At 62.2% G+C, this 16,521-nt stretch overlaps 3 protein-coding genes across 5 annotated transcripts; 2 read left to right on the top strand and 1 right to left on the bottom strand.

Moving 5' to 3' along the window:
- The first annotated feature begins 642 nt into the window (after positions 1–642).
- Positions 643–2,426, top strand: CELA1 (chymotrypsin like elastase 1). The gene is made up of 8 exons (XM_077192799.1): positions 643–685; positions 779–861; positions 956–1,056; positions 1,312–1,437; positions 1,522–1,658; positions 1,924–2,069; positions 2,150–2,299; positions 2,409–2,426. Exons 1-8 carry the CDS (start codon positions 643–645, stop codon positions 2,424–2,426), a joined length of 804 nt encoding a protein of 267 aa, XP_077048914.1.
- Positions 2,427–2,518: 92 nt separating this feature from the next.
- LOC129130558 (chymotrypsin-like elastase family member 1) lies at positions 2,519–8,211 on the bottom strand. The gene is made up of 8 exons (XM_077192798.1): positions 8,172–8,211; positions 7,996–8,078; positions 7,801–7,901; positions 7,420–7,545; positions 7,199–7,335; positions 6,788–6,933; positions 6,558–6,707; positions 2,519–2,719 (listed from the first exon to the last, which is right to left on the bottom strand). The coding sequence occupies exons 1-8, from the start codon at positions 8,209–8,211 to the stop codon at positions 2,519–2,521; spliced, it is 984 nt and encodes a 327-aa protein (XP_077048913.1).
- Positions 8,212–9,587: 1,376 nt separating this feature from the next.
- On the top strand, positions 9,588–16,311 carry BIN2 (bridging integrator 2). Of its 3 annotated transcripts, none has more exons than XM_054649129.2 (11): positions 9,588–9,730; positions 11,140–11,220; positions 11,334–11,388; positions 12,840–12,934; positions 13,026–13,121; positions 13,201–13,308; positions 13,395–13,480; positions 14,285–14,360; positions 14,640–14,722; positions 14,974–15,805; positions 16,108–16,311. In XM_054649129.2, exons 1-11 carry the CDS (start codon positions 9,653–9,655, stop codon positions 16,213–16,215), a joined length of 1,698 nt encoding a protein of 565 aa, XP_054505104.2. In that variant the 5' UTR covers positions 9,588–9,652; the 3' UTR covers positions 16,216–16,311. The 3 variants fall into 3 exon arrangements, with proteins under 3 accessions (XP_054505104.2, XP_054505102.2, XP_077048896.1); XM_054649127.2 differs by having other exon boundaries at positions 14,974–15,820; XM_077192781.1 differs by lacking the exon at positions 9,588–9,730 and adding an exon at positions 9,800–9,849 and having other exon boundaries at positions 14,974–15,820.
- The last annotated feature ends 210 nt before the right edge of the window (positions 16,312–16,521 follow it).

The following is a 16,521-nucleotide window of genomic DNA, read 5'->3' as shown; positions in this document are numbered from 1 at the left end:
GGACCTGGTTGACCCCATGACCCTCGTGATCCCAAATGCTGAGGCCTGTGCCTCAAGGGCCAATGTTGCTCACCAAAACAATCTCCATTTGGAGTTCAAGGGGTAAAACATGACAGAGTTTTGGCCAAAAACCCAGGGTTTATTTCAAACCTATCTCTGCTTCCTCCTGCCCCAGCCTCAGGCCCCAGGGAGCCCCGGCCCTGCTCCAGCGCTGGCTGTGCCGGGGGCTTGGGGAGGGGCTGACGGTCGTGCCCCGTTTGTGCCTCGATTTCCCCATCCCGGTGCCGATGTGGCTCCATCCAGGGGTTGGATCGAGCCCCTGGGCGCCATGGCACGAACCGAGGCCGGGCAGAGCTGCAGCCAAGGCCTCCTGGGGCTGAGGAGAGCGGGAGGCAGCGGTGCCGCGGCTCGGGGACCCGGGCACAGGAGGCGGCAGCGCAGGGCAGCGTCTCCCTGGGCTGCAGCGCCGAGGGGGGCTCGGGGTGTCCCCGGGCTGCCTGGGGACCGAGTGTTCTTTGGCACAGGGGCCAAGGCCGCTCGGCGGGGCCGCGGCACCTGCTGCCCTTCCCGCGCCGCCTCCCGCCGCCCCGTTAAAGCGCCCGCGGGGCCGGCGCTCGGTCCCACCGCGGACTGCGCTCCACCATGATGCTGCAGCTCGTGCTCCTCGCCGCGCTCGCCCTGTGCGGTGAGTCCCGCCCGGAGCCTTGGGCCTCGGCACCCCCGAAAGGCCCCTGGAGCAAGCCCGGGGGGACTCACGCCCCCGTGCCTCTGTCCCCAGGGCGCTGCTCCGAGCTGGATCTCGATGGCATGCAGCGGGTGGTCGGCGGCACCGAGGCGCGCTCGCACTCCTGGCCCTCCCAGGTGCGTCCTGCCGGCGTCCCACGACCCGGCCCGGGGCTCTGCCCGCGCCGCGACCCCGCGCTCAGCCCCGGGCCGTGTCTCGCCCCCTCCCCAGATCTCCCTGCAGTATTACTCCGGGGGAGGCTGGCACCACACCTGCGGGGGCTCCCTCATCCACAGGAACTGGGTGATGACCGCCGCCCACTGCGTCAACAAGTGAGCGCCCCGGGGACCCCTCCTTCCCCTCGCCAAACCTCCTTTCCCCCAAAAGCCCTTCCAAGCAGAAATTCTGGCTGCCTCAAGCCCCAGAGCAGCCGCCCTTGGAGCGCTTTTGGCCTCCTCCTTTTTGGCAGGGCCTCCGCGGCGCTTCTCCGGGAGCGCCCCGTTCCCGCTCGGAGCCTCCCGGAGCAGCTCCCGCTCGGGCTGCCCGGAGGCCGGCGCTGACGGAGCGTGTTTGCACCTTGCCGCCAGTAACCTGCAGTACCGTGTGGTGGCCGGCGAGCACAACCTCAACATGAACGACGGCACCGAGCAGGTGTTCAGCGTCAGCAGGATCATCGTCCACCCCTACTACAACTCCAACAACGTGGCCGCAGGGTAACGCTGGCGCAACGGGCACTCGGGGGGAGCCCGGCCGGCGTTTGGGGGCTCCTTGTAACATCCTCTCCCTCCCGCCGGCAGCTACGACATCGCCCTGTTCCGCCTGAGCAGCTCCGCCACCCTGAACAGCGCCGTGCAGCTGGCCGTGCTGCCCCGGGAGGGCACCATCCTGCCCAACAACTACCCCTGCTACATCACGGGCTGGGGCCTGACCCGCAGTGAGTGACGAGCTGCCCCCGACCCAAACTACCCCGGCACCGGCCAACGCCGGCAGCCGCGGCGGCGCCCGCAGCCCGGCACGGCCCCGGCAGGCTCCGCTCGGGGCTGCGCTGGGGGCTCGCAGGTGCCCAGCGCCGGCCGGGGCCGTGCCGAGCCCCGGGGGCACGGGCGGGGCCGGAGGGGCTGCGCGGGGGCCGCGGGCTCGGCTTTGGCCGGGCCGTTCCGGCGGCTCCGAGGCGGCGCTGACCGCCCCGCTCCCCGCAGCCAACGGGCAGCTGTCCAGCGTCCTGCTCCAGGCCCAGCTGCCCGTCGTGGACTACCAGATCTGCTCCAGCGCGTCCTACTGGGGCTCCACCGTCAAGAACACCATGGTGTGCGCCGGCGGCGACGGCGTGCGCTCCGGCTGCCAGGTGCGCCCGCGGCCCCCGCGCTGCCCCCGCCGCCCCCGGCGCGCCCGCAGCCCCGGCTCACGCCGCTCCTCGCTCCGCAGGGCGATTCCGGCGGTCCCCTGCACTGCGCCGTCAACGGGCAGTACCAGGTGCACGGCGTCACCAGCTTCGTGTCCAGCCAGGGCTGCAACGTCCTCCGCAAACCCACCGTGTTCACCCGCGTCTCCGCCTACATCTCCTGGATCAACAGCGTAAGGCGCCCGCGCCGGGCCGGGCTCAGCCCCGGCGCTCTCGGGGCACCGCTGCGCCCGCCCCGGCCCCGGCCCCGCGCGGCTCAGCCCGGCCCTTCCTCCCTTCCAGGTCATCGCCCAGAACTGAGCCCGGCGGGACAAGCGCTCGCTGCCCCCCGCCCATGGACATCCCCTCACTGCCCCGCGCCGCGCTCCGGGCTGCCCGCCCCCGAGCCGGCCTCAATAAAATCTCTCCTCCCGTCTCCGAGCCTCCGCGCTGCCTTTGCTCGCGTCCGCCCATCCTTCCTCCTCCGGCCCGCCATCCTCCTCCTCCCCCAGCTCCCGCACCGGCCCTTCCCCGCCTCCTCCTCTTCCTCGCTCCTCAGGCAAGAGCCCTGCGGAGCAGGAGCTGCCTCCGAGCTCTCGGGGCAGCCCCAGCCTCTGGGGGATGCTGGAAAAGGGGCAAACGCTGCAAAGCCCCTTCCTGCCCTCCAAGGCCTTCGCTCCCTGGCATTGCGGGGGCACACGGAGCTTTCGGGGCAATCCCATCGGGATCTCCCCTGACTCTTGCTCTATTTCTCTTCCCCAAATTCCCTCCTCGGCCACGAGAGGTGTCGGATTCGGGGACTGCTGCCACCCCCTCGTCCCCCAGCTGCGTCCTGGGGCTGTGCCACAACCCCCAGCCTGGGGACACACCACCAGCACCAACGTGCCCCAAACGCCCGCCTTACACCCAAACAGACACTGCTGGGTGGATCCAGCAGCCGCTGGGAGTTCCCCCCAGCCCTGGGTCGTGTCCTGCTGAACAAAACACCCACGAGTGACAAGAGAGCTCTCCCAGCCCTGGGAGGCCACGGGAGCAGTGGCTGTGCCCGGCCCTGCTGAAGCCCCTGAGGGCTGCGTCCAGTTCTGCCCCTCCCAGCAAGGAAAACACCGAGGGGCTGGAGAGTGTTCAGAGAAGGGAACAGAGCTGGGAAGGGGCTGGAGCAGCTGAAGGAGCTGGGAAAGGGGCTCAGCCTGGGCAAAAGGAGGCTCAGGAGGGACCTTCTGGCTCTGACCAACTCCTGACAGGAGGGGACAGCCCGGGGAGGGGTCAGGCTGTGCTCCCAGGGAACAGGGACAGGACGGGAGGGAAGATTCTCAAGCTGTGCCACGCGAGGCTCAGGTTGGACATCAGGAGATGGACACAATCCCTCCCTTGGCTGGCTGTGATCCCAGCCCTGGTTTCCCATGGCTGTCCCAGGTGTCCCATTCCACAAAGCCATCGAGTCCCTGTGCAGTGACACCGGCCCAGCCCCAGCCCAGCCCCAGCTGGTGCCTCTGAGGAGGAACCCTCAGGTTTATCCCCTCACAGTCCAAGAGTGCAAGATTTGCTCTTCCTCCCAAATCTTTGTCTCCTCCTGTCTCTCCCAGTGTCCACCCACCTGTCTGTGCCACTGCTCTCCAAAGGCTCAGCAAAGGGTCAGCAGCTTTGGCCTCTTGGAGCACCCAGAGCTCAACCTTCATCTCCCCCACAAATTGAGCTGTTCCTCGACACACCAAGCACAGAATCCCAGAATCCCTGAGGTGGGAAAGCCCTCTCAGAGCATCGAGTCCAAGCTGTGCCCAATCCTGACAGGAGGGGATAGCCCAGGGAGGGGTCGGTCTGTATTCCCAGGGAACAGGGACAGGATGGGAGGGAAGAGTCTCAAGCTGTGCCACAAGAGGCTCAGGCTGGACATCAGGAGGAATTTCTTCATGGTGTCTTGGTTTGAAAAGATGTGAGTCTGCTAAGGATGGCAAGGGCCTCCCTTGAAATGGAAAATGTAAACCCCTCCTTCTGAATTATTATAATTTTGAAATTAAGGGGCTCTCAGGCAAAGATTTGAGAATAGGAATAACAGTTCTTTATTAGGGAAAATTTAAAAAAAATTAAAAAGCAGTAATAGAAACAACAATCAGAGTCAGACCATGCCCTGCCCCCCTGTGTGTCAGGGTGGTGGCACAGCCCCATCCCATGGGGGCTCAGCCCTCCTGCAGTGCCAGCTGTGGTTCTGCTGGAGCAGGGATCCTGCACAAGGGGGGAGTTTTCCTCTGCAGCTCCAGGGCTGCTGGAGATGGGCCTGGGCTCCCTCTGGCAATGCAGGGCAGCAGAAGCTGCTCCTCTGGGAATGCAAGGGGAAAAAGCTGTCCTGGTGTTCCAAAACCTCAGATTGTATCCAGGTAGGAATGTTTGAAATCTCAGATTTTATCCAGGTAGGAATGTTTGAAATCTCAGATTGTATCCAGGTAGGAATGATTGGCTCCTCCCCTGGGCGGAGCATCTCCCCATGGGATGATGGAATTTTATCAGCCATGCAGGGACACTCACAGGCCCACGAACAGAAGATAATTAATAATTTATGGCCCATGAACAGATAATAAATAATGCCCATTAACAGAAGATATCTCCTGGAGGGAGGACTGGTTGTGGCAGAGATAAAGAAAGCTGCCCAATGAACAGAAGAGAACTGCCCCACCTCTAGAAGATGATAATAAAATACACATCCTCAGGCACATCTTGCCACCTAAAACACACAGACAGGGTGGGTGGCCATTGGAAGGGGTTGCCCAGGGAGGTTTGAGGTGCCCATCCCTGGAGATGTCCAAGGAAGGACTGGATGTGGCACTCAGGGCTCTGGGCTGGGGACAAGGTGGGGATTGGGCACAGCTTGGGCTCGATGGTCTGGGAGGGCTTTTCCTACCTCAGGGATTTTGGGATTCTGTGCTTGGTGTGTCGAGGAACAGCTCAATTTGTGAGTGAGATGAAGGTTGAGCTCTGGGTGCTCCAAGAGGCCATGAGCTGCTGACCCTTTGCTGAGCCTTTGGAGAGCAGTGGCACAGACAGGTGGGTGGACACTGGGAGAGACAGGAGGAGACAAAGATTTGGGAGGAAGAGCAAATCTTGCACTCTTGGACTGTGAGGGGATAAACCTGAGGGTTCCTCCTCAGAGGCACCAGCTGGGGCTGGGCTGGGGCTGGGCCGGTGTCACTGCACAGGGACTCGATGGCTTTGTGGAATGGGACACCTGGGACTGCCATGGGAAACCAGGGCTGGGATCACAGCCAGCCAAGGGAGGGATTGTGTCCATCTCCTGATGTCCAGCCTGAGCCTCTCGTGGCACAGCTTGAGACTCTTCCCTCCCGTCCTGTCCCTGTTCCCTGGGAGCACAGCCCGACCCCTCCCCGGGCTGTCCCCTCCTGTCAGGAGTTGGTCAGAGCCAGAAGGTCCCTCCTAAGCCTCCTTTTGCCCAGGCTGAGCCCCTTTCCCAGCTCCTTCAGCTGCTCCAGCCCCACCCCAGCTCTGTTCCCTTCTCTGAACACACTCCAGCCCCTCGGTGTTTTCCTTGCTGGGAGGGGCAGAACTGGACGCAGCCCTCGGGGGCTTCAGCAGGGCCGGGCACAGCCACTGCTCCCGTGGCCTCCCAGGGCTGGGAGAGCCCTCTTGTCACTCGTGGGTGTTTTGTTCAGCAGGACACGACCCAGGGCTGGGGGGAACTCCCAGCGGCTGCTGGATCCACCCAGCAGTGTCTGTTTGGGTGTAAGGCGGGCGTTTGGGGCACGTTGGTGCTGGTGGTGTGTCCCCAGGCTGGGGGTTGTGGCACAGCCCCAGGACGCAGCTGAGGGACGAGGGGGTGGCAGCAGTCCCCGAATCCGACACCTCTCGTGGCCGAGGAGGGAATTTGGGGAAGAGAAATAGAGCAAGAGTCAGGGGAGATCCCGATGGGATTGCCCCGAACGCTCCGTGCGCCCCTGCAATGCCGGGGGGCGATGGCCTTGGAGGGCAGGAAGGGGCTTTGCAGCGTTTGCCCCTTTTCCAGCATCCCCCAGAGGCTGGGGCTGCCCCGAGAGCTCGGAGGCAGCTCCTGCTCCGCAGGGCTCTTGCCTGAGGAGCGAGGAAGAGGAGGAGGCGGGGAAGGGCCGGTGCGGGAGCTGGGGGAGGAGGAGGATGGCGGGCCGGAGGAGGAAGGATGGGCGGACGCGAGCAAAGGCAGCGCGGAGGCTCGGAGACGGGAGGAGAGATTTTATTGAGGCCGGCTCGGGGGCGGGCAGCCCGGAGCGCGGCGCGGGGCAGTGAGGGGATGTCCATGGGCGGGGGGCAGCGGGCGCTTGTCCCGCCGGGCTCAGTTCTGGGCGATGACCTGGAAGGGAGGAAGGGCCGGGCTGAGCCGCGCGGGGCCGGGGCCGGGGCGGGCGCAGCGGTGCCCCGAGAGCGCCGGGGCTGAGCCCGGCCCGGCCCGGCCCGGCGCGGGCGCCTTACGCTGTTGATCCAGGAGATGTAGGCGGAGACGCGGGTGAACACGGTGGGTTTGCGGAGGACGTTGCAGCCCTGGCTGGACACGAAGCTGGTGACGCCGTGCACCTGGTACTGCCCGTTGACGGCGCAGTGCAGGGGACCGCCGGAATCGCCCTGCGGAGCGAGGAGCGGCGTGAGCCGGGGCTGCGGGCGCGCCGGGGGCGGCGGGGGCAGCGCGGGGGCCGCGGGCGCACCTGGCAGCCGGAGCGCACGCCGTCGCCGCCGGCGCACACCATGGTGTTCTTGACGGTGGAGCCCCAGTAGGACGCGCTGGAGCAGATCTGGTAGTCCACGACGGGCAGCTGGGCCTGGAGCAGGACGCTGGACAGCTGCCCGTTGGCTGCGGGGAGCGGGGCGGTCAGCGCCGCCTCGGAGCCGCCGGAACGGCCCGGCCAAAGCCGAGCCCGCGGCCCCCGCGCAGCCCCTCCGGCCCCGCCCGTGCCCCCGAGGCTCGGCACGGCCCCGGCCGGCGCTGGGCACCTGCGAGCCCCCAGCGCAGCCCCGAGCGGAGCCTGCCGGGGCCGTGCCGGGCTGCGGGCGCCGCCGCGGCTGCCGGCGTTGGCCGGTGCCGGGGTAGTTTGGGTCGGGGGCAGCTCGTCACTCACTGCGGGTCAGGCCCCAGCCCGTGATGTAGCAGGGGTAGTTGTTGGGCAGGATGGTGCCCTCCCGGGGCAGCACGGCCAGCTGCACGGCGCTGTTCAGGGTGGCGGAGCTGCTCAGGCGGAACAGGGCGATGTCGTAGCTGCCGGCGGGAGGGAGAGGATGTTACAAGGAGCCCCCAAACGCCGGCCGGGCTCCCCCCGAGTGCCCGTTGCGCCAGCGTTACCCTGCGGCCACGTTGTTGGAGTTGTAGTAGGGGTGGACGATGATCCTGCTGACGCTGAACACCTGCTCGGTGCCGTCGTTCATGTTGAGGTTGTGCTCGCCGGCCACCACACGGTACTGCAGGTTACTGGCGGCAAGGTGCAAACACGCTCCGTCAGCGCCGGCCTCCGCGCAGCCCGAGCGGGAGCTGCTCCGGGAGGCTCCGAGCGGGAACGGGGCGCTCCCGGAGAAGCGCCGCGGAGGCCCTGCCAAAAAGGAGGAGGCCAAAAGCGCTCCAAGGGCGGCTGCTCTGGGGCTTGAGGCAGCCAGAATTTCTGCTTGGAAGGGTTTTGGGGGGCAAGGAGGTTTGGCGAGGGGGAGGAGGGGTCCCCGGGGCGCTCACTTGTTGACGCAGTGGGCGGCGGTCATCACCCAGTTCCTGTGGATGAGGGAGCCCCCGCAGGTGTGGTGCCAGCCTCCCCCGGAGTAATACTGCAGGGAGATCTGGGGAGGGGGCGAGACACGGCCCGGGGCTGAGCGCGGGGTCGCGGCGCGGGCAGAGCCCCGGGCCCAGCCGTGGGACGCCGGCAGGACGCACCTGGGAGGGCCAGGAGTGCGAGCGCGCCTCGGTGCCGCCGACCACCCGCTGCATGCCATCGAGATCCAGCTCGGAGCAGCGCCCTGGGGACAGAGGCACGGGGGCGTGAGTCCCCCCGGGCTTGCTCCAGGGGCCTTTCGGGGGTGCCGAGGCCCAAGGCTCCGGGCGGGACTCACCGCACAGGGCGAGCGCGGCGAGGAGCACGAGCTGCAGCATCATGGTGGAGCGCAGTCCGCGGTGGGACCGAGCGCCGGCCCCGCGGGCGCTTTAACGGGGCGGCGGGAGGCGGCGCGGGAAGGGCAGCAGGTGCCGCGGCCCCGCCGAGCGGCCTTGGCCCCTGTGCCAAAGAACACTCGGTCCCAGGCAGCCCGGGGACACCCCGAGCCCCCCTCGGCGCTGCAGCCCAGGGAGACGCTGCCCTGCGCTGCCGCCTCCTGTGCCCGGGTCCCCGAGCCGCGTCACCGCTGCCTCCCGCTCTCCTCAGCCCCAGGAGGCCTTGGCTGCAGCTCTGCCCGGCCTCGGTTCGTGCCATGGCTCCCGGGGGCTCGATCCAACCCCTGGATGGAGCCACATCGGCACCGGGATGGGGAAATCGAGGCACAAACGGGGCACGACCGTCAGCCCCTCCCCAAGCCCCCGGCACAGCCAGCGCTGGAGCAGGGCCGGGGCTCCCTGGGGCCTGAGGCTGGGGCAGGAGGAAGCAGAGATAGGTTTGAAATAAACCCTGGGATTTTGGCCAAAACTCTGTCATGTTTTACCCCTTGAACTCCAAAATGGAGATTGTTTTGGTGAGCAACATTGGCCCTTGAGGCACAGGCCTCGGCATTTGGGATCACGAGGCTCATGGGGTCAACCAGGTCCAAAAAAGTGTTGGGAATAAAAAGCACCTGCTGCAGTTCTGCATTTATTTCCAAGGAAAACACGAAACTTCCCAGAACACAATTCCCAAGTAACCCTATGTTTGTTCTATCAGCACCAAGGGCACAGAGTGAGGGACAGCGGCAACGGCTCCGCCCCACACAGGGCCACCCCAAGGCAAAGCTGATCCCCCAGCTGTGGCACAAAGGGCTGTACACTCATTTTTGGGCTAAAAAAGTGGGATTTGTGGATTACTGAGATTTTTGGTATCGTCCTGTGTTAGACACAAAACTTGTGTCCTATCCAACTCCAGATATTCCACAGTTCTTTCTTCCCATAGGGTCTTTTCCACCTCAGAATATCCATGATTCCATGGGTCTGGACATCTGGAAGCACTTGGACAACACTCCTGGATTTTGGGGATCTTTGGGGTTGTCCTTTGCAGAACCAACAGTTTTCCTTTATCATCCTTGTGTGTCCCTTCCACCTCTGGTGATTCCACAACCCGAGAGGTCAGGGACCTTTTGACCACCTTGAACTTCGGGGTTTTGCCATCAGTGACCATTAGGAGTTGTCCTGCACGGGGCCAGGAGCTGCCTCCATGATCCTTTGTGTGTCCCTCCCAGCTGGATCCTCCATGGCCCCCCAGCCCTGCGGCCTGGCCGGGTTCCAGGAGAGCCTTTTTGGGGTTTGGGGGTTCCGGGGCGCGCAGCGGATGCTGCCTGGCCTCGCCTCCAACTTCCTCCCTCAGAAGCCTCCAACGGCAGCTGCGGGGCCGCGCCGGGGCCGTGCTGGGGCCATGGCCGAGGGCAGGAGTGGCAGCGCCGGGCTCTTCGCCAGGCAGGTCCAGAAGCGCTTCAGCCGCGCCCAGGAGAAGGTACGGAGGTGCCACCCATCCCCACACCCCACCTGTGACTGGGTTTGTCCTTCTCTCCCCCCTCAGCACTCCTGGGGTGGCCCAAATGGCACAGCTCAGCACCTTTGGGTGCTCACAGGGTGAGAATTTGGGGGTTTCTGGGTCAATGTCATTGCTGCTCCAAGGGTTTGGGGAATGGCATCTCCCAAAGATCCCCAAGACACTTTGGCTTCTCCAATGGTGGGGGGTTCTCTACCCAAAACACCTTTGTGGGGGTTATGGGGGGGCTGTGGGGTGGTGGCACGGGGTGCCTGGGCTGGCTGGCACTGGGGGTGCCCAGCAGGACCCAGCATGGCCGGGGGTCCCAGGAGCCTTGGTGAGATCAGCAGAGGCCCACAGGAAACGGGGGGGAAGGGCCGCGGAAACGGCACGAGCGGGGCGATTCTCACTGCTTTGGGGGAGCCTCTTTCCTTTCCTCTCCCCTAAAAGTAGCTGTGACTCCCCTTTTGGGGTGACACAAGGACCCCTTTCAAACCCTCACCCTCCCGGCTTTCCTGGCTGGGGCTCGGTGCTAAATTTGGCTTTCCCACGGCTCAATCATCCCGGGCCAGGCTCTGGCTGCTTCCTGCACGCTGCAAATCTCCCTCCCAGCCAGTCCTGGCCTCTTCCCAGGGGGCCCAATCTCTTCCTGGACATCCCAAATCTCCCTCTGACCCAGTCCCAGCCCCTTCCTGGACATCCCAAATCTCCCTCTGACCCAGCCCCAGCCTCTTCCTGGACACTGCAAAGCTCACTGCTCCCAGCCCTGGCCCCTTCCTGTGGGGTTCAAGCTGTTTGTGGGCACCCAAAAAGTCCCTCCTGCCTGGCCCAGGCTCTTCCTGGGGGGTTCAGCCTCTTCCTGGACACCTCGAATTTCTCCTCATCTGGCTTCAGTCATTCTCCAGAGGGTCACCCTCTTCCTGGGCACCCCAAAACCCCTTCATGCCTGGCCCCAGCCTCTTCCCAGGGGAGCTCAGTCTCTTCCTGGGCACCCCAAAGCTGCCCCAGTCCAGACTCAGCCTCTTCCCAGGAGGTTCAGCCTGGACACCCCAAATCTCTCCCACCCAGAGCAACCTCTCAGCTCTGCTTCAGCCTCCTCATCCTCCTCATGGCGTCCCCTGTGCCCCACAGCCGGGGCTTGGGGTGTTTTGGGATGCACAGGGCTGCACCCACAGGGTTTAGGGTGGGAGGTAGATTGGCACCCAAAAATTCACCGTTTTCCTGAAAGAAATAAAAGCACAGAGGGATGCAGTGAAATTTTGCATTTCCACATCAATCCTGCCCCGCTGGCTCCTGGGCAGCTCCTCAGGGGGGTTTTGGGGGGCCCGGGGGGCGCAGCCCGGTGCCCTTGGGGTGTGGTGGGGGCCTCTTCCCCTCTCTCTCCATCACAGGTTTTGCAAAAATTGGGCAAAACGGTGGAAACCAAAGATGAGCAGTTCGAGCAGAGCGCCTACAACTTCCAGCTGCAGCAGGTGACAGGGGGACACTGGGGACACCGGGGACACCGGGGACATTGGGGACACCCCCGGGGGTCCCTGTCCCCGCAGACAGCCCTGACCTCCCCCCTCGCCGCCGCGTTTTGCAGAACGAGGGTCACAAACTCTACAAGGAGCTCAAGGGGTTCGTGGGAGCCGTGAGAGGTGAGGAACCCATCCGGGATGGCCCCGGGAACAGGGAGGGACTCGGGGCGGAGCCGGGATAATAAATCAGGAATAGCAGAGGAAATAAATCATGCTACAATAAATAGATTGAGCATTAAAAATCAGTATCAAATCAAAATAAAGAATAAATAAAAATAAATACTGAGAATAAATAGATTGTAAGCTATGAATGGATAATAAAAATAGTTAATAAAATACTATACGTGGGATAATAGATAATATAATATAGATGTGATATATATGTCTTACATATATGACATATGCAATATATATTTTTATATCTCATTATTTATTAAATGCATATGAGATAATAAAGAGATAAAAATAATAGAGAGATAAGAGAGAGATAAAAATAATAGAGAGATAATGAAGATATATAAGTAATAGATATTAAAAAGATATTAAAGATAAAATAATAATATTAGTAGTAATAATATATAGGTTTAATATCAATAATATTAAATTATAATATAATATAACATAATATAATATAATAATTAATATCGGTAATACTATTAATAAAATAATAATAATACAAACTGTATGTGGGATAATAGATAATGAATATATATGAGATATATATCATATACAAGATACCAAATAGAAAAACAGATAATACATATGTTATATATTGTATATATATGGGATAATAGCGACAATAAATAATTTTAAATAACACACCTGGGCTAATAAACAACAACAGACAGCAGTGAATAAATTAATAACGATCAGGAATAAATGATAATGACAATGATAATGATCGTGATAGTGATAGTGATAGTGATAATGATAACTGATCATGATCATGATAGTGATAGTGATAATGATAATGATAGCTATAATAATAATGACAATAATAATTATAATGATAATAATAACGATAATGATTATTATAATTATGATAATGACAATGATAACTGATTCTGATCATGATAGTGATAGTGATAATGATAGCTATAATAATAATGACAATGATAATTATAATGATAATAATAACGATAATGATTATTATAATTATGATAATGACAATGATAATGATAGCTATAATAATGACAATGATAATTATAATTATAATAATAACAATAATGATTATTATAATTATGATAATGACAATGACAATGATAATAATAATGACAATGATAATTATAATTATAATAATAACGATAATGATTATTATAATAATGATAATGATAATGATAATGACAATGACAATGATAATAATAATGATAGTGATAATGATCATGACAATGATAACTGATTCTGATCATGATAGTGATAGTGATAATGATAATGATAGTTATAATAATAATGACAATGATAATAATAACGATAATGATTATTATAATTATGATAATGGCAATGATAATAATAATGATAGTGATAATGATAACGACAGTGATAACGATCGTGCCGGGTGTCTGTGCCCGCAGTGATGCACGAGAGCTCCCGCAGAGTGGCCGAGACGCTGCAGGAGATTTACAGCCCTGAGTGGGACGGGCACGAGGAGCTCCGCGCCATCGCCGAAGTGAGCCCCGGGTGTCCCCAAGGGTCCCCTTGAAGCCTGGGGGGTTGGAGGGTCCCGGCTGTCACTGCTGTCCCTGTCCCTGTCCCCCCAGAGCAATGACCTCCTGTGGGAAGACTACGAGGCGAAGTTGGCCGACCAAGCCCTGCGGCTCATGGAGAATTACCTGGCTCAGTTCGGGGACTTTAAGGTGCCTCCCTGGGTGGTCGGGCGGGGTTGGGGACAGGGGGAGCACGGGGGGGTCCTGGCTCACCTGTCCCCCCCCCCAGGAGCGCATCGCCAAGCGGGGCCGAAAGCTCGTGGACTACGACAGCGCCCGGCACCACCTGGAGGCTCTTCAGAGCGCCAAGAAAAAGGACGAGGCCAAAATCGCCAAGGTTGGGACTCCCCAGCACAGCCCCCGTGTGGGGACAGTGCCCCGGCCGTGGGGACAAAGCCGCGACCCCCCCGTCCCTCCCGGCAGGCCGAGGAGGAGTTCAATAGAGCCCAGGCGGTGTTTGAGGAGCTGAACAGGGACCTGCGGGAGGAGCTGCCGGTCCTGTACGGCAGGTACGGGCTGTCACAGGCCTGGGGACACCGCGGGGGCTCGGGGACGTGCGGGGGGATGGGGGACACTGCAGGGATTTGGGGACATCACGGGGATGGAGGTCACCGGGGGGGGCGTCAGGGTGGGGATATCATGGGGCTGGGGGACACCACAAGGGCTTGGGGACATCACAGACCAGGGGGTGGGGGACATCGTGGGGCTGGGGGGACACGGCAGGGGGACATCGTGGGGCTGGGGACATCGTGGGGCTGGGGACATCGTGGGGCTGGGGGACACGGCAGGAGCGGAGGGACATGGCAGGGATGGGGGGACATTGTGGAGCTGGGGGACATGGCAGGGACGGGGGGACATTGTGGGGTCGGGGGACATGGCAGGGACGGGGGGACATTGTGGGGTCGGGGGACATGGCAGGGCTGGGGGACACGGGCTGGGCATGGGTGCCATCATGTGGGTGAGGTCCCTCCATGCAGGGAAGGACTTGCGTGGGTCTCTCCTCAAGGTCCACCCTGGGGACACATCGGGGGTCCTGGGGGGACATCGGCCACGGGGCCCTGTGACAGTGGGAGGTGGCAGCTCCGCGGCACCCATGGGGTGGCCCTGAGGGGACATTCCCGTTCCGTGAGGGGCCCACGGAGTTGGGGACTCAGGGGGAGGGACGGGTGGGAGGTGGCTGAGTACCCCCGACCCCTCCGGTGTCCCCTTGGTGGGACATCGTGGGGCACGCCCAGACCCCTCCGGTGTCCCCTCTGGTGTCCCCTCGTTCGGACATCGTGGGGCACGCCCAGACCCCTCCCTGTCCCCCGCAGCCGCCTCGCCTGTTACGTCACCGTTTTCCAGAACATCTCCAACCTCCGTGACGTCTTCTACAAGGAGATGAGCAAGGTGGGGACGGCACCCCAAAACACCTCCCCCAACCCCCGGCATCCTCAGGTGTCCCCAGGTGTCCCCAGGCGTCCCCAAGTGTCCCCAAGTGTCCCCAGGTGTCCCAGGTGTCCATGCCGGTGCTGTTCCCCAGAGTCCTTGCTCTTCATTTCGTTCATTCATTCAGAGCAGCCCGAGGGTGTTTGGGGTGTCCCGAGGTGTTGGGGCCCTGCTGAGCCCCCGGATGATGGGGGGCACCTGGGGGGCCCCCTGAAGTGTTTCTGTGTCCCCCCTCCCCAGCTCAACCGGGACCTGTACGAGGTGATGAGCAAACTGGAGAAGCAGCACTCGAGCAAGGTGTTCATCATCAAAGGTGTCCCCAGGTAACACCCGGGGAGATGAGGGGACAGCAGAGCTGAGGGGACATTTTGCCCCCCAGCCCCCCAAAAATGTGATGGAGGCTCCGGTCCCACAGTCCTGGGGTGGGCGGGCGTCTGCCAAAGATGGGCTGAAGGTGCTTCTTGTGGGCCTGGGGAATTACCGGGGTCCTGCTGGCTGGGGAAGCGCCCCCTGCAAGCTGGGACGGTGACACCCCAAGGAGGAGCCCCGAGTTGAACCCTTCTATCCCCCCCAGCAATCGCCGTTCTCTGGTCATCTCGGCGCCCGTGAGCTCCCCGGCCATGTTCCCCTGCCCGGACAAGGCCCCCGTGCTGGACGCGGAGGTGACACCGTGGTCCCCCGGCGGGGGCAGAGCCGCCACCGACACCGCCACCCCCGCGGTGTCCCCCGGGCCCCCCCCGGCTTCGCCCGCCAGCGGGGGCTCCCTGGCCTCGGTGTCCAGCGAGGAGAGCGCGGAGCCCGGCCCCGGCCGCGACAGCGAGCCCCCGGAGCAGGCGACATCGGCGACAGGGTCGGTGTCCAGCGAGGAGCCCCCGGAGCAGGCGACAGCGGCGACAGGGTCGGTGTCCAGCGAGGAGCCCCCGGAGCAGGCGACAGCGGCGACAGGGTCGGTGTCCAGCGAGGAGCCCCCGGAGCAGGCGACATCGGCGACAGGGTCGGTGTCCAGCGAGGAGCCCCCGGAGCCCATCTCCGACCCCGACTCTCTGTCCCCTGGTCAGGAGCCGTCGGCGACAGCCGCGGAGCCGGGGGGTGACAGCGGGGCGCGGGGGGGCCCCGAGGGCATCGCCACCTCGCTGGCGTCACTGATTTTATCCGAGGCCATCGTCCAGGCCGCTGGCACCTTGTCAGCAGCGGCGGGGACAGCCGCGGGCACGGCAGGGGACAGCGCGGCCACCAGCGCGGAGGGTCGGGCGCGGCCCGCGGTGTCGCCGTCCCCCACCGCAGCTGTCCCCTGCCGTGCCCCCGGCCCCGCGGCCACTCCCCGGGAGCCGTGCCAGCTCGGCGGTGAGCGGGGACAGCGCGGGGACACCGGGGACAGCGCGGAGGCGGCGGATGTCGAGCCAGAGGTGCGCAAAACTCAGGTGGGAAAGTTCTGGGGGACGCCGGGGTGGGAGCGAGGGGGGATTCCGGGCTGGGGACACCCGGGAGGGATGTGGGGACACGGGGCTGGCCCCGGGGACAAAGGCAGCCCCTGGGACACCCTGTGCCGCAGGTGGGGCCGGAGCTGCCCCTCCCCCGGCTCCGGGCACGGCCGGAGCCCCCCTGGACCCCCAAGCCAGGCGGGTGCCACGGGCGGGGGGCTCGGTCCCTTTTGGGTGGGATTCAACCGAACCACGAGGTGCCAGTGTCACCCCCGTGTCTCTCCCAGGGCTGTTCCGGGACACCGGAGCAGGACACGAGCCAGGACACGAGCCGGGACCCCTCAGGTGCTGCAGACCCCCCCCAGGATCCCCCCGAGTTCCTCAGCGCCCTCTGATCCCAGGGAAATGCGGCTTCTTCCCCAAATTCATTCCCCAGAAAGTATTTCCCAGCCCCCATCCCGTCCGAAATAAAGATGGAAAAGGTGGAAAAATCCCAAAACTCCATCTGGGATTGCGGAGGGGTCCGGGGGGATCCCACCGGCGGATTTGGGGTGGCTGAGGAGTGTAGGGCGGGGAGGTTGGGGGTTGTCACTCCCTGCCCTGCTCCAACACCCGTGACTCGGGGAAAAGGCGTCGAGCCTGTTCCACCAGCTCCCGGAAAAACCGGATGCGCTGTGATGCCAAAAACCCCCCAAAACACC

This window comes from Agelaius phoeniceus, chromosome 35, assembly GCF_051311805.1.
Source record: "Agelaius phoeniceus isolate bAgePho1 chromosome 35, bAgePho1.hap1, whole genome shotgun sequence".
Lineage (NCBI taxonomy): Eukaryota > Metazoa > Chordata > Aves > Passeriformes > Icteridae > Agelaius > Agelaius phoeniceus.
This window is presented reverse-complemented; position numbering and strand designations above follow the sequence as displayed.